The sequence below is a fragment of the Dermacentor variabilis genome, chromosome 1, assembly GCF_050947875.1.
Source record: "Dermacentor variabilis isolate Ectoservices chromosome 1, ASM5094787v1, whole genome shotgun sequence".
NCBI lineage: Eukaryota > Metazoa > Arthropoda > Arachnida > Ixodida > Ixodidae > Dermacentor > Dermacentor variabilis.
In genome coordinates this window covers 50,150,314-50,166,664 of record NC_134568.1, presented here as the reverse complement: position 1 = coordinate 50,166,664, position 16,351 = coordinate 50,150,314, and the positions used below count along the sequence as shown (strand labels likewise).

The 16,351-nt window shown below is 50.9% G+C and overlaps 1 protein-coding gene across 3 annotated transcripts in view; it reads left to right on the top strand.

The window, feature by feature from the left end:
* pan (transcription factor pangolin) overlaps positions 1-16,351 on the top strand; it is a 248,732-nt gene that overhangs the window by 12,197 nt on the left and 220,184 nt on the right. For all 3 annotated transcript variants that reach the window (XM_075687113.1, XM_075687115.1, XM_075687112.1), the window contains one exon: positions 15,470-15,558. In XM_075687113.1, the coding sequence (XP_075543228.1) occupies positions 15,470-15,558 (89 nt within the window). The remainder of the gene's footprint in view (positions 1-15,469; positions 15,559-16,351) is intronic.

The window sequence follows — 16,351 nt, the reverse complement described above, 5'->3', positions numbered from 1 at the left end:
CACGCGGCTCAGGACGGGCAAGACGAGCGGGAGAGAGATCAACGAAGACGGAAAGGTAGTGAGGTTAACCAAAGACAAGCTGCCCACTTTTCTCGTAGCCGCGATTTCTCTGCACCACCCCTCCCTCCTCCTCGGGACTCGCGCCGGCGGCAATCGCCTCTCCTCGGCACCTGCGAAAAGAAAAGCCGTGAATGGCGAAGAGTTGAGGGGTGCCTGGCAGGCCGCGTTGCGGGGCGGACTTTTCTTTTTTTTTTCTTTTCCCTTCGCATTGCGGCCTATCGGGGCGCGCTGTCGAGCGCCCATTTCACTGACCTCTCGAAGCGTTCGTATCGCGCTACGTCCGACAACGCCGGAGTCTTGTCTCCGTGTTTGCTCACTCGTGCAGCTGATACGGAAACGCTGGGACGTTGCGAGAACGCCAGGTGCAATGCATTGAGCTGGCGGCCTCTGTCGCAACGCGGAACACGCTTTCGCTTCGCGAAACATTTTCTCGACACCTTCTGAACGCAGTCTCCGCGAAGCCACGGTCGCTTCTACTTGGCGTGAGCAGCGCAGTCAAACACGGGAGCACGCAGCTGCAATTAGTGGAGGCGTATCTGCTGTGTTTTCATATAGCCCCCGGCACCGGGCCATTCACTTATGAGTTTCTCCAGGCTTCTAAAGTAATTGAAAGCGGTCTGCTATATAATAGCGTTATTTCTCGTTATCTCTCTCTCTCTTTCCTTTGTCTTTTTTTCGCGTGTTTGTGTGTGATCACGTGCTGACTCAAATAGAACAGTTTTTTTTTTTTTTTCTGGATTCTTATTAAGCGAAGATACATCTACAGGAAAATTGGCATTAAAGCTGTGCTTGGCGGCAATGCACCCCGATGAAGGCGGAACGTAAACTCGCCAGTGTGCTAAGATTTCGTTGTGCGGTAAGGAAACCAGGGTGGCCCAGGTCAGTTCGGAGCTCCCCAACGGCGGAGTGGCTCCCAGCCATATGCTGCTTCGTGCTTCGGGACGGTAAAAAATAAATAATTGTTCTTACCGCTTACATATATGTATTTTCTGGTACAACGCTTTGAACCACACATCTCGCATCCTCTTTAGCAGAAGCGCGTGCCACCTGCAGCACGAATAGCGAAACACGTTCCTGTACGGGTTTCCTCGTGTTCCACTGGTTTTCTTTCAAGCGGTTTATGGGAACCTGCCCTTTTCACTTGCATTTGTAAGCTGGTGATTGCGCGTATTTGGTTCTCATCGCGCAGACAGTACTGACGCTTTGATCAGTTTGGGACCAGAACTGTCACATTTGCAGAACGCTGGACAACTGGGCTAGATGTCAGATATTCATGGTATTGAAGTGCAAATAGAAGCTGTCGTGTATCGGTCCCAGCGCTTCAGTGCCCTGAACCGTTTGTTCTGTATAAATGTTAACCTCTGTCGATCTTTCACGCAATCGATATATGCGGGGCGGAAGTGTTTGTTGCCTAGCTAGCATTGCTCTCTCTCGCCTTATACGTAGTAGAAAGTGCGTTTGCGGAAAGTAGCATTAGGTAAACACAGGGCGTTGGTCGCACTCGGAAACAGGGCGGAGGGTGACTGGCTCGTCACCGTATTGGTGCACGTTTGGCTCTCTCGCCTGGCGTCAGGCGATGCCGGCCGAAACAGCGGTATGTTGGCCCCTCTGCTGAAGACATTGCATGAGACTGCTGCCCAGCGCAAACTTGAAGACGAGGTCTTCTAAGAAGACCTTGTACTCGTAATCGTATGCCTCCGTTTGAGCGTTGAATGAAGGTAGCTTATTGGAAACACTCAGCCATAACGTAATCGCCTCTCTGGTGCCGTTACTGACCCACCCTAGGTGCGCGGGCGACTGTTGCGAGGCGCGTGCACACTTCAAGTTGGTGACGGGCAGGGCGTTTCTTTGTGCTGCTCACTCTGTCTTGATGCTTGAAACAAAACTTGGGGGCGTCAACTAAAGTGATTATAGAGGCAAGATGGCATGCATCGAAATTGTGTAAAAGGGAATCCGCTGCTTGCGAACTGCCCCGCAAGGAGTCAGCTGAAGACTTGTGAAATTATTCATTTCGACAACCTCAGCAGCGGCATCTACCGGGCATGGCCCACTTTGAGTGCCTGGTAATCGCTGAACGCTGATAAGCATGTGAACCAGGTGGCGGCTCCAGCCCACTAACTTCACTGCGAGCGCGACCCTGTGTATCTCCGATTGGCCGCCGCAAGCCTTTCGTGCTCATTCAGTGAGTCCGCTCTACTGGCGTCTGTGTCGGCGTTTGTAAGCGCGTACCCTGAATGCCCACAGTTAGCCTTTTTAAGGCAGTGTTCGTCACGGAGTCACGTTTCTCCGTGCGGAAGAAACTGACGTATATATGTATATATACCCTCGAAGCTCTTGTGTAACCGTGAGGCTCGACAAGCGCGACGAGAGAAAGTGCTGTATAAGACGGAAGTCAGCGCGTGTTACACAATCGAGCGTGGTATTATAAATATGGCGGCTGTGCCAGTTCTCGCTTTGTTTTTATTTTCTTCCGCCATGGTAGAAAGACCAGTTTCGCGCATTCATTCTCGTATGCCGGCTAGTTTTCGAAAGCGTCAAGGAAACGCTCGGCGTTCCGGCACTGCGAGCTTTCTAGCAAGTTTGCGTGTTCTGCGTCGTCTCTCACTCGCCGCCGCGGAACAGCGTTAACAGGGTTTCGCGAGCAGTACGCGGTACTGTACTAACTGCGCATAAGGACTCCCCAAGCCCTCCGAGATGAACCGAAGGCGGCGCACACATTCGGGGCCCGTTGTGTTAAGTTGCCTTTAGGAAGACTTGAAGGAAACGAGATGTCGTCCCACGGCCTTCTGCACGGGGAGCAAGTCTCCCCGCATGCCTCTTGGCAGGTCATGCGGGGGAATGCGCAGTGGCGCCGCTCTGCTGGATGTGAAGACCTGGCGCACAACAGTTCACCGCTGCCTTCCTGGCGGAAACGGCAACAAACATGGAGTTGTTGCCCCGTCGCTGGGGCGCCGCCGCGCTCCTTCGCGGCGAGGCTGTTTGTTTGGCTTGGCTCGCGGTCCGCCCGCGAGTCTTCTGCCAGCAGGAGCCGCCGTCGCTCTCCTGCATGTGAGGCGAAGCGAGATGCAACGGTGCTCCTGACCGCAAGGCGCGTGACGCTTTCTTTTACACGCTGTTTTTCTTGGGGCGGCGGTAAGCTGTCCAGATTGACATCGTGGACCTCCAGCGCGAATCGTCTTCTAGCTGCCGTCTCACTCGCTGTTGTGTAGAGGAGCACACGCAGTGTACGCAACAGCGAGAGGGAGATCAACAGGGCACGGGTGGCATTTTCTTTGTCCGGTGATTTCGAAAGCCGCGACGACTCTCCCAGCGTCACGGAGGCGAGCGAAATATCCTCGTTGCCTCCCTTGATCCGAGTAAGAGGTCCAGGCTGATTAGATAGATATTGATAAATGGAGAACTTATGGGTGAACGACGCCAGGGTGCTACATGATATCCCGCTGGTTATACGTTCGCTAGTACTGTAGTCACATGGATAACTTTAGAGGGAAGTAAAAATGTAGCACTCCAGAACTTGTCCACGCTGTCGTAGGCCGCTGAAAGATCTGTTACGGTGTGAATGCACGAGTTGGAATGCGCACATGCTCGTTGGAAGTTAGGTCGATGCGATCGCGCCACACTTCAGGCAGCAGTTTCGGCTGGTGCCAGTCTGAGAATATAGGCCACCAAAGAACCAGCTACTCTATACAGGCGTCTAATGTGAGGCAATAATGGCTTAGAAGTATATAAAAAAAGTGGTGCAAGGGAAAATCGCAGAGAATAAATAATCAAATAATTCTCTTGTAACCTACTATTCCAGGTTAAAAGCGGGCAGCGCACCACACATATATAGACACGAAATACCTGCAGGACACTTCCCACCTTAACGCAGGTTACAAGCACATCCGGCCAGGCAATACGCTCAAGCCAGTTTCCTTAGTCAGTCCTAAATAAACATTGATGCCCTGTTCCTCAAACAGCGTGACTTCAATGTGTTTTCGGCAGCAGCTGTGGTTTTTCACTATGAAAGGTGGTGTATACCTTTGCTGTTACAGCGCCTCCGCCTAAAGTGTATACGCGTACTGCGGTGTTGCGAAATGTTATATTCCCACGAAGAAACGAATACCGTATATTACAGTCAGACTCAGAATCCTGACCATACTACGAACAGTGAGTTATATGTGGTATTTCGACGCTAGCGCTCGGTCAAGCAGGCCCGTGTGCTCATTTGTAGCTTGACTTTGCTTCACAGCTAGCACGCCGCATAGCTTACAGAAGCCCTCCCCACTGCAAATACGCAGTAGTGTATGCAAGAGCCAGACAATATAAGCGGTGGAGGGAAGATTCTGCAGGCAACGCGTCAGTAGCGGTGGGAGCACATTCTGCCTTAATTATTAATTGTACGATTAACTCATTTGGGGAAAACATTGACAATTATTTCAGGCACGTATTGTAATTGCCTAATTGTAGGAGTGCTCTACACTGTAAACGGAAATGACTCCCAGGTGGGAGTATAATGCTCTATAGCGACCCTCCAGTTGGGAGTTTATTATCCTGCGTATGACGGGGGGGGGGGGGGGGGGGGTTCTTTCTATATTTTTTTTTTACTTTGCACTGAACGGAGTTTTTTCGAGGTGCAACGGGAATGTAAAAAGAAGCATCGCGTTAGTTAGCGTGCAGATTTTTATATGCAGAAGCTACTGTTCATATTTCGATATATACTTCATTCAACGAAACAAGTCAATGAAAGCATATATATCATGACATGCATAAACATTTGAGAAACGCCCAATGCAGAACTTTGAAAGACAGGCATCTTACATGCGACACACAACAAGCAACGCTGCCAGTATTATAGCCATGATACTGTGTGCCTCGAAACCGCCGAGCGAGCAGCTGTGCTGTTTTCAGAATTACGACTCGCATGCTCTCTCATACGAGACCTGCTTCTCTGCAATTAACAGAAGACCTTAATCAACACAAAACTCTTAATTCAGAATAGCGAGAAAAAAAAATGTAATGGCGTAATTTTTCAAAATGAGCATGCCATTCTGTGAGTGCTGAAGCCACTTCGCGCACTGCCGGCGTTCGGGGCCAAAAAGTAGTGCGTTCGCTACAGTAAGCAAGAAAAATGTGTGTGTGCTTCAGGGCAAAATTAACTTTGTGCGAAATACTGGTAGCGTAACAAGAATTTATTACGCGGGAGCATGACCCGCAGCAGCTTACGTAACACAGAAAAGTGCGTAGTCGTACATTTTCTAGACCGCACTACCTGCTCAGCGTCCAAGCAGTCTCTCTCAGTTGTAAAAAGGAGCTACATCCTTGATCTGTCGAGCGAGTCCTCACACTCTGAGCCAGCAGGCTTCTAAATCACTGTCTGTGATAGAGCATAATGTTCATGCAATATCGGAAACAACAACGTGACCTAAACCGGAATGCGCGGCAACAATTCGATTCACATCGCTCAGTAAGAACCTTTATTTACAGTACGCACACTTATGTCCTACCGTTTTTCTTGGGCGAGGATATCCGTTCAAAGATACATAAGAACAATTGCTTGCACTCTGGTCTTTCTCACTGGCAACACAGCACCGCAACGAACTTGGAGTATGCCATTCATGGTGCGACTAGCACGGACGAACAGTGGCAGCCGTTGCCATTGCTACGCGGTCCTTTCAAACATTACACCGGACGTTGTCAGCATGTACACACAAGGGCATTGCAAGTACTGAAGAACACAAGCCACAGTCACGCAGCACGGAAACATAGTCAGAAACCTGTGCATACATCACGAGTCAATGAGCAGCTTCGAGGTATACCTTATATAGCCTCTTTCCGCACTTCAAATCGTTGCTTGCTCTTGCATTCATCGTTTTCAGCAAAGTGATCACAGCTAACGTACTTGAAGCTGAGATATAGTCAGCTTCAGGTACGCCTATAACACTTTCTGGAAGAAAATACGCGAAACAAATTGACGAAAAGCTGTCACGGAATACCACTTCACAGATGTAAACAAACCGGCAGCCATGAGCACTACCGACTCCGCCGAACGCGGCCGGTCGCTGGCGCGGCGGACATCCTCATGGGAAGCGTCACGTGACCAGCCTGTTTCGGCGGGGGGAGTTTTTTTTAAATTTATTGTCGGAGTTTTCACAGGAGAACGAGATTTTAAAGCGGATAAAATCGCGTCATGTCGCCTAAATCCTCCCGCAGCTGGCCGAGGGGGTGTAACGAGGGAATGCCGCTGTATTGCTCTCATACATCGGAGTAAATATTCGATAATGGGGAGGTCTTAGGGCACATCACCTGTTAAAAACTCTCAGGTGGGTTTATTTTCGTTTGCTGTAGTCATGTACACTTCTTTGGGATACTGACACTCTCGCACCAGTTTTGACGCATCTCCTCAAACTCGAGGCGAAATGCATTGGCGCATTCCGTTTCATTTCCGAAAGGCCTCCCTCGCGCAATACCGGACAAGATTAAATGGAACACCAGCTCATTTTGTGATAGTTTGAAGATTCGGGATTCCTACACAACACTGACTGGCGTGAATTCTGCGTTAGCAAGAATTGCCTAAAGTAATTATGTTAATTAGTTATTATTAAAGTGTGTAATGCCCAATGTACCATATATGCTACACTGAGTTTCATAGATCAAAAGTCTTATTTAACTGGTAGCGTTTTTTTTTTCATACGCTGGAGCGATTTTTCAGTTGGGAATAGGTCAGCAGACCCATTACTAATTACTTGCTATATTAATTCAAACATAACTCAATTAGCATTTCACGTTTTTATTTTACATATGTACTTTCGAAGGCCGGAAATAAAGGTGGACAAGTTGACCTAATTTCCCTTGATGTGCAAGTGTGTTTGGGTATTACAGGGTTAATTAGTTGTTGTCATCGTTTAAGCATGTCGGCCAGCGCTATAGTAATGCGTTCCCTAGAAGAATAAAAAGAAAAAAAAAGCAGCATGATCTTTTCTCCGCTCTGTGGTGGTGGCCCTTCGCCTCGATCACTCAGGCGTGTCGGCGTGTGCGTTCGTCCGTGGCCAAGCGGTGTCGTGAGAGCTAAACACGCTGCCGCTCAAATTAAAAACTCCCGACCTCCCCTCACCGGGAAGCCGGCACGCGTCGCCGAATGTTTGTGCACGCTTTGTAACGTCTGTGTAAGTCGGCAACAGTGTGCAGTCGCCGCCTGTGCGCCTCATTTTTTCGGAGTGCGGCAAGTTCGCCGCCGATTTTTAACGCGAAGGTTTGCAGTGGGGGGACAGAGCGAGTTATAAATGCGGCTGTACGGGCTGCACAGGTCGCATCGGCAGTGCAGCCTGCTTAGACTTCTGCATCGCCTTTGGACGCGCCGCCCATTCGCTCGTCGGCTTGTATTTTTTGTTAGGAGCGTGCGAATATTCGGAACTTTCGAATAACGAATCGAATAGTCACTTTTGGTACGTGCAAATATTTTTCAAATACTTTTCGAATATTTCCAAGCGTCAACTGCGCGCAATTAAGCGTAAAATTAGAGCAAAAGTACTTTCACCCCAGCGCGCGCAGTATACTTGCATAATGGACTTGCGTAATGGAGCAGGCTATGTCGCTTAGGTAGCCATACCTTACAGGCTGTGCAGCGATCATTCGCGCTCTCTGAAGAGTACTGTGCATGTGAAGAAACTACTGTTTGCTCCTAATCCTCCATGAGTGCTTTTAATAAGCAACGCTTCATAGCATACTATACAATGAGAGAAACTTCCCAACTTTAAGAATACTAAGATGTGAACGTCGTTTTATATTTAATTGTGGTAACGGCAGTTCATTATTCGAAAACTATTCGGTCCTCGATTCGATTTAATTAGCTTCTGGCACTAATCGATTCGTATTTGATTCGGTCTCGAAAATCGCTATTCGCACATCTCTATTTATTGAAACCATTTCAAGGGAAAACAGAATCGTTCATCCGAAGAAGCCAAGTGGAGCGAATACCTTCCGTGTGCAGCCGCAGTTGACTGTGGTTCCACACGGATACTTGTGACTTCAACTGCAGGCAGCGTTTTCGAAAAAGCTATGCAGTCAGGTATGCAACACTACCATGAATTGGGGAGTACCGTGACTCGCTGTTTACGGCGGACAGCCCAAAGCATTTCTTGCAGCTGTTGTGATAACGAAGCGCAATCCGGCGAAGTCTCTCTGGGCACTAACATTTGCGGTGAACGTACACTTTTGTGTAAAGCGCCGTTCTTGGCGCTTCGCTTGACACGCGCAGGCAAACCTTGACGTCAAGCCTATTCACTGCTACTAAATTTTGCGTTCGTTTCTTCCCCTTTGGTTGTCAGGTTCAGCTGATCTCCTGTTGCAAGAGGCCCACGGCTGCCTGTTTGCTGATTTATTGTTTCACTGACGATGTTCACCTTCCCAACGCTTGACAAGGTGCTACGAGCGTTAACATGCATGGTGCTTCACGTAGTTCTGATCCACTGTGCTCAAGGGAGGTCTTATAGGAAAATAGGTAATAACGCCAGTGCATTTCGCCGGAAGTTAGGAAACGGTCATCTCGAAACTGGTGCTGGTCACTGCATTCCTAGTTAGTAGATATGGTTGTTTGATGTCGACAGTTCCGTTTGTTTCGGGAAGTGGCTGACCTTCGGTGCGGTGGAGAGATACGAGGCGATGCAGGAAGACCGCTTAAGTTTTCTTTTCGGCAGTCGTGGCTGGCTAATACGCGCCGACCAGGGAATCGGTGTGAACTCGTGCATAATGTAAGAAAGTTGACCGAAAGATGCCGCTTTGCGTTGTTTGATCGTCAACGGTTGAACTGGGTAAAACCGCTAGTTAAAAAAGAGAAAGAACGTACATTATATGTATAATGACCGAGATATCTTGGTTTGTACCTACGGAACGCTTGTTCCGTGTAGCCGGCGACTCGTGTAAAGTGACGGCACCCAAGCTGCTGTAAACAAGTGCGCCCAATGTGCGGTGACCAACGCGAGAATGCGAGCCCTACCTAGGAGCCGCGCACGGATCGCTTTCACTCTGCCAACGCCTTCCCCGGCGCACTGCGAACCTGCTGGTTCTCGCCCTGGTGCGTACCGGCCGCACGTGCCCCTGGCGAGGAGGCGTCCTGAGCGCGTCGTCGCATGGGGCGCGGAATTTCCCTGCGGGGCGCGCGCGCATGGTGCCAGCACGCACGCCGTGGCGCGGGCAGGCCGGCGACTCGGCGCGCGCTGGGAGGGAACAAAAGAGGCAAATGCGCCTTGCGAGAGGAGAGGCCGCTCAAGGATATGTGGTGCTGCGCCGTGCCGGTTGGGCCGGAGAAGACAGTTGTGGCAGTGTGCGTTGGGAGAAGACGGGAGGCAACGGCCGCGGGAAGGGGGGGAGGCGACGGCGGTGCAGCACGCCGCGGGACTACTCAAGATGGCCCCAGTGCGCTGCTCTTTATCGCGCCCGAGTTCAGAGGTGGCCTGCGTGACTGCAGCCTGCGCAGCGATGCCCTCTCTCTCCCGCGCGCCCTGCTGCCCCTCCTTTCTGTTTCGATCTTTGGCGCAGCCGGGGCATTTGTTTTTATAAAGGTAATGGGATTTTGGTCGGCCCTAACGCGTAACCTTCTTTCTCGGATGCGCGCCTTCGCGGCTCGCTCTCGGCGTGTGTGCTTTTATTATGACTGCTTGACTCGGCGCAGGAAGCTTCCCCGCGCCGGCCCTTCGCTTCTCGTTGGGTAACGGGGGATCGTGGCTCGCTCGCTCCTGGCGGCGGCAAAACACGCGAGGCTGCCCCGCCGGAACGAGCGCGCCTGGCGCGTCTCCTCGCGCTCGAGTTGCGCGCATTTCGCTCAGCTCCCTTTCCCTCCCTTTCCTACAAGTGCCTCGGGAACCGCCGCCGAGCCTTGTTTCCTCGCCGTCAAGTGCCACTTTAGCCTTCGCACTGGCTGTGGCGGCTTGCCGTGCGGCGTCGCTGCTAACTTTTTCTCAGTACGCGAAGGCCATCGACGGCGGGATCCAGCTTGGCCAACCCGGTGCAGGGTTTCTTCTCCACCTCGCGGTCAGTTTCGCGATAGCCGGGGCCCACTGCTTTGTCCATCTTGATGAGGCTCGGCCGTCGTCTCGTTGCCGAATACGTTCGGTGTGTTCGCCGCTTCGCGGCACGCGCCCATCGGGGCCCCGTCCGGGAGGGTTTTCTCCGCTGCTGCGGCCGCGTGTGCTGGTCGACCCCGGCCGTATTGGATTAGCATCGGCCGCACCTGTGGCCGTCTGCGTGATGGATGAAGCGCTGCCAGCGGAGGTGTGTGGAGGGCGGGGGTATCCAACGCGCGGCCCACTACTGCAGCGTTCCGATGTTTTCTTTTGGTGGCTCCCCTTCGGTTGCGTGTGCAGGGCGAAGCCGTCTCGCTCGCTTTCACTCCCGAGCCCCGGAATAGCGCGGAGCGAACCAACTTCGTTCGGCGAGGTTCGTCAGGCGGGCTCTTACTCTGTCGCTGGTTGATTCGCTTCGTGGAGCTCGAGCCAAGCACATCCCACTGTTCGAACAGGTTGTTTGAAGCGAGGGAAGTGTCCGCGGTTCTTTGTTTGTTTGTTTCTCAAATCTTGCGATGCGTTCAATATGTTCCGCCAATTTCGACCAGCAATTCGACGAGACAGTCGCAGGTTTTCACGCGCCATTCGTGCGCTCGCTATAGAGAGAACACTCTGATAAAATTGTTATCCGAGATTTCACAAACTAAAGTCATAGAGATGGGTTGTTAGGCGTGACCATTAGCGCGGGACTCTGCGCTTTGGGAGAAAAGCTTGATGTTGCCGGTTTTTGGCACTTCGAGCAGCAGCTTTGGCAAAAAATTGCGAAATCCGTCTTCCGGAAAACTTCAGTGGTGATTCAACGGTAAATGTCAGAGAAATGCATTAACATTACGTCGCACCTCTTTGAGGTCCTGGATGCATGATTTAAACCGCATTCACCATATTGCAAAGTGTTATTCAGGAGCTCACTCGTCACAAGTCCCGTCTCTTGGAAGAGCGAAGTGCAACTGACAGTTGTCATATATATATATATATATATATATATATATATATATATATATATATATATATATATACGAGAGCGAATCAAAGTCTTTGCCGCTATATTTCAAAGGGACACTAAAGGTTACTATGAAGCAAAGTTAAAGTGATAAAGCAATGCTCTAGGACATCTAAGGTGTCAATATAATTGCGAACAGAGCTTTCGTAACCGAGAAATTGAGGTAAATGCATGACGCGATTTGAGACTCCCCAGCGACATTCCGGTTCTAGCCCGATGACGAAAGCACTCCTCATCATAATTTATGTCACTAGTACTCAACTACTCGTATTAAAAAGATCATTTCATTAGGTTATAAGACGGAAGAAAATGCTACTGGTCTACTTCTGTTCGATTCTAAGAAAAAGTAAGATTTTGACGTTAGCCTTCAGTAGTGTGGGTGGTCGAAAAGTTTCGTTTTCGCTCGACTCTGCACGCTAAACTCTGCGCAGCGCGCGCTTTGGAGTTTCAGTCGTTTCGTTATCGTGTCGTGCTGCGCTGGTTCCGCTGGCTCGCGAAACTTGCATTTGGAACAAGCAGCGGGAATACCACGTCCATATGAAGTCGTGGGATGCGCGAACGGTCCGCGGAACTTGGCCAAGGGCAGTTGCAGCGGCGAATCCGACGTTACTTATCACTGTGTGCCAACGAGTGAACCTCTCCGTTCGAAGTAGTTAAGTGCCTTACCTCTGCCACAGCGCGTTGGCAAAGAGGCGAAAAATCGCATAGTGTGTTCGCTGCACTTTCGTCCAGAGGATTACGAGTTCAACGCCGACTTACTGAAGTCGTGTGGAGTGCCCTTCAAAGCAATGCTTTCCAGTAGCGCTGTTCCGTCGGTCTTGCCTGTATTCTCCGAAGCGCAAAAACAACAGCAGGTCGAAGACGGGGCGGGGCGGTGAGTGCGGCATTGCGTTTTCACGAAGGAAAAGCTACAAATGTGCGAACATGTACAGCCATGACATACAGTTGCCGTCGTAGTAGTACGCAACGACGCCGGCAGCGCGAGCCCTCAGCAGCAAGTCACGTTCATCAGTGCTTAAATCGCTGAAGTCGAGCCCAGCATCCCGAGCCAATGTGTCGTTGGGAGGGTCGTACATTGCAACGAGCGTCAAAGTTGGCGCCATAAAATAAAGAACCAGCTTATCGTCGCGCGCTTTCCATTCCGCTAGCCACCATAGTCCCGCTTTCGCCCTGCTGTCGGCTCTGTCTTGGCTCTGTTTCTGGCCGCGCGTTTGCGCGCAGAAAAGCCGTAGCGCCGTCTGCGGGTGCCGTTTTACTCACCGACGGCGCAACGTCACTATGAGACCATGACGCCACCACTCCTCGATCGGAGGGCGGGCGACTTGAACTGCGCTAGAGGTACGCGGACGCTTCAGAACAAATTTTCTCTCAAAATAAGTCTCTTCTTCGCATGAAACAAGCTTTTCGAGGTTTCTGCGTTGGTATTTTAACCACGTTGACTTAATATTAACCTTTAGTGTCCCTTTAAAACCAAATTGCGGCTGTAAATGTGGAGTCAACAAGTCCATTCCTAGCGGATAACCTTTCTTGGACCGGCCTCTCCTTATTTGCCGGTAGCTCCGCGGCACGGCGCTGCTGTCAGTTGTTGATGGTGGCAACTGCCATCGCCCCGTTTCAAAGGGGACGCTCCTACCTTCCATCCATCCATCCATCCAGCGAAGATGGCGGTTTGCTTCACACGTGGATTCACACGTCCACGGCGTACGAGCAACGAAGTGTGATTCATTTTCTGTGGAGCAAGAGACGAACATCCATCGAAATCCACATTTAACTGCAGCGCACGCATGGGCTATTGTGTTTTCGGTCCACTGAAGAAGTTCCTGGCAGGACAGCGATTCACATGCAACGATGAAGCCAAGACAGCAGCCCGACAATGGTTCCACAGTCAGCCGGAAGAATTCTACCACAGGGGCATCTCAAAGTTAGTGCTGCGATGACACAAATGTCTGGAACGATGTGGGGACTGTGTCGAAAGATAGTGTAAGGTACGTAGAATAGTACGTATATTTGTAATTACCTTTATGTACCTTATTTTGGCTAATAAAAAAATAGGGGCAAAGACTTCCGGATTCGCCCTCGTGAAAACAGTGTGTGTGTGTGTGTGTGTGTGTGTGTGTGCGTGTGCGTGTGTGTGTGTGTGTGTGCGTGTGCGTGTGTGTGTGCGCGTGTGTGTGCGCGCGCGCTCGCGCTTTTCTAAGCTGTCCCATCTTTAGGAGTGTCAAAGCGGAAGAAAGTTCGTTCAGTGTGAGAAGCCGGTCACCTTGTAGAGAGGGGATGTGAGCGCTTAGAAGAGAGAGTGCGGGTGGGTGGGTGTCTGTTCCAGAACCACTGTCAGTTGCACTTCGCTCCTCGAAAAGGCAGGATGTGTGTCCAGTAAGGCGCTGAACAGCACTTCGCAATGTGTTGAACGCGGTGTAAACCACAGATCTGGTACCTCGAGGAAGTGCGACGTAATATTAGCTAAACCATTTATCTCCCACTTACCGCCAAATCGCCTCCGAAGTTTTTTCCGCTTTGGCAGTCCTAATGCTAACGCATTAAAACTTGAGCCCCGTTGGCACCTGACGGTTACACAACGGCAGCGTTTGGCACTCTCAATCCAAGTCCTTGCTCAGCGGCGTGTCCCAGCTGCGCCTATATGTGGTAAACGATTTCGCATCGTATACTTCTGCTTTCACAAAGTTGTTGGGTTGTGACAATTAAGCGGCTGAGAACTTTCGGCTTAGTTCTGAACGATAACTCAATTAAGGTGATAAAACGCAGGGTTGTTTCTTCAAAGCTATCGAAGATCGCCGTGGCATCGATGAAGTTTGCTTTTGAATAATCTTGCCCAAGTATCAGGCATTGGCGCCTTTACTAGGAAGAGGGGTTTTCTTTTTTTCTTAAGTTCAAAAAGTTTATTCATTCATTCAAACAGTTTCACTCATGGTGGTTATGTGGGAAGGAAAATTAGGTGCAGATATTGTCAGCTTCCTGTATCCGTATCGAAACAATCTTGGTTTTGATGATTACTGTCCCTTTTGTAAAAAGTGACCGTTTACGTAAGGAAATGAGTGACAGATAGAAAAGGAGTGCAATGTGTCATACATTTCAAACATTAACACTATCCTGTAACAACACTTAGATCTCGTCTGCGCAAATGAAGTGCAATATGTTGCGAAGTCATCTTTGGTCTACGTTTTCACAACAAATCTATCTTGGATAACCGATTTCCGCTTGTTGTGCACTGAAAAGATAAAATGTTATTTTGCCCCCCTAACAGCGAAATTAAGGAAGAATATATAACCCGAGAAGGAATTGCTATGCTTTTTACGGAGCTAAATTTGTGTCATCTACCGCGACATGCTGTTCACTGCGATTTTTTTCGTCTCGTCAATTGACTCGCCTCGGTTGCTCAGTGGCAATGTCGTTGGAGCACGAGGTCGCGGGTTCGATTCTGCACATACCCTACAATATGTTTGTGTGTGTTCTTTCCCTCGTCAATGCGTCTCTCGCTTCGGTGCACAAACGCCTCCCGCAAGTGTCTTCCACTTCCTCGCTGCAACTCGTCAATCGCTTGCTCAAATTGTTGTTTGCTGCATCTGTCGGGCACTGGTGGAGGTTTCACACTGCGTCGACACTTTGAAACGTCGTGCCTAACAGAATCGATCTGAAAGTTTAATGAGAAACTAAAGAGCAACGTGCACTGTAAAATGGTTTACATCCTGAATAGTGATTAAGGGTGTAAATACGTCTATAACTCAAACCAGTGTCTGAGTCCAGATCTGTTTACTCATCACGGCCGGACTGGAACGCGAGCGCGTACTCCAATCTGGCCGGCGTGTGCTTTGTTCTTTTTGCCCCCCCCCCCCCTCGCCCCCCGGGGCTGGCGCGAAAGCGTTTCAGCTGTCCCTTTTTGACTCGATTTCAGTGTTATGTGCGCAGCTATTTCCGGTAGTGTCGCTGCGTTTCGCAACGTGTGACTTTGTCGCACACTGGCACCGGTCTCCTCGCGTGATTCGAGGGACCGTAAGCTCTGTGTGCTCGCACGATTGCGCTGCACGGCGCACCGCCGTCTCCAGTTTACGGCGACCAGTGCAGGGCGTAGCTGCGATGCAGCATCATTGCCACTCGCTGATTCGGGTGTGCGCGGCACCCAGGGCGGACACTCGTAAACAAGGCAGTACGGGACAACTGCCCTGCGTAATGCAATGGCGGCGGTAAACGCATGCCCTCTAAATAGCACGTATGTGTGTGTGACGGTGCCTTATCTCTCTCGCGAGGAGTGCATTGCGCGGCGTCGTTGGCCGTGCCCACGCGATGTGTCTGCCTGCTGGACTCCGTGTGTTCCAACAGCGCGCGTGTGCCTTTTTTCTTTTATATTTTCCAGGAAAATCTTCGTTCGAACCCATTCCGGGGCCCTTTGGATATGTCGTTCCTCCCTACCACAACGGAGCCCTCGGCGCCGCCGTGTCAATGGTGAGTCAGCGCACGTTTTTATAGCGCACGCTTTTTTATCTGTGTCCGATGTGTGGCAGTTTGCGACCGTGTTTGGGACGGCTCGCAGGAGGTCTTGCCGGCGCGACCTGTTGCCGAGCGGGGGAAAGGCGCGCGCCGAAAGGGAAAGGCGACCGCGTTTGGCGCCTCGGGCAGCTTCGCCGCTGCCGGGCGTATCCGCCGGTGACGTCACTGCCGCGGCGAGTCTGCCCGAGGCGCGAGCGTTGCCAAGCGCGCCGGCCTTCTGTCGCCGCGAGCGCGCCCGTGCGGCTTTTGGACGTGGTGTCCATCGCGCTTTTGGTTTGCTTTTTTTCTTCTCGGAAAAGGCAGGTACACCCGTCGACTTAAATTCCAACACGCGCGTTGCGTGTTTGCCACTGTTGTGTCGATGCTGTGTCATCCCAAGCGGGTCATGAATGGCTCAACTGCCTTGGGTTTACCTCGGCTCGCATAGCTTCACAAGGCCGAGTTATGCATTGCGGTGCGAACATTAGCAGCCAGAACGCAGACCCATTTAGCTCTCATTTTGTTTTCGCTGTTCATACGTGTGAGTGAATGAGAGGCGTGATACGTTTCCCTCGTCAAAACGTCGTGTGGACAACGCATGCGTGTGCGGTCCGCAAACCAGTACATGAAGCGCGTGGCTCGCCTATTTCGATTCTTATTCGGGTCCTGTAGATGGATTGGGGGGGGGGGGGGGGGCGTAAAGTAATAAACTCAAAATGCAGCGTAAGCACCACGACGCCGCCATCGTTTCGGAGGGCGCTTGCCTCGC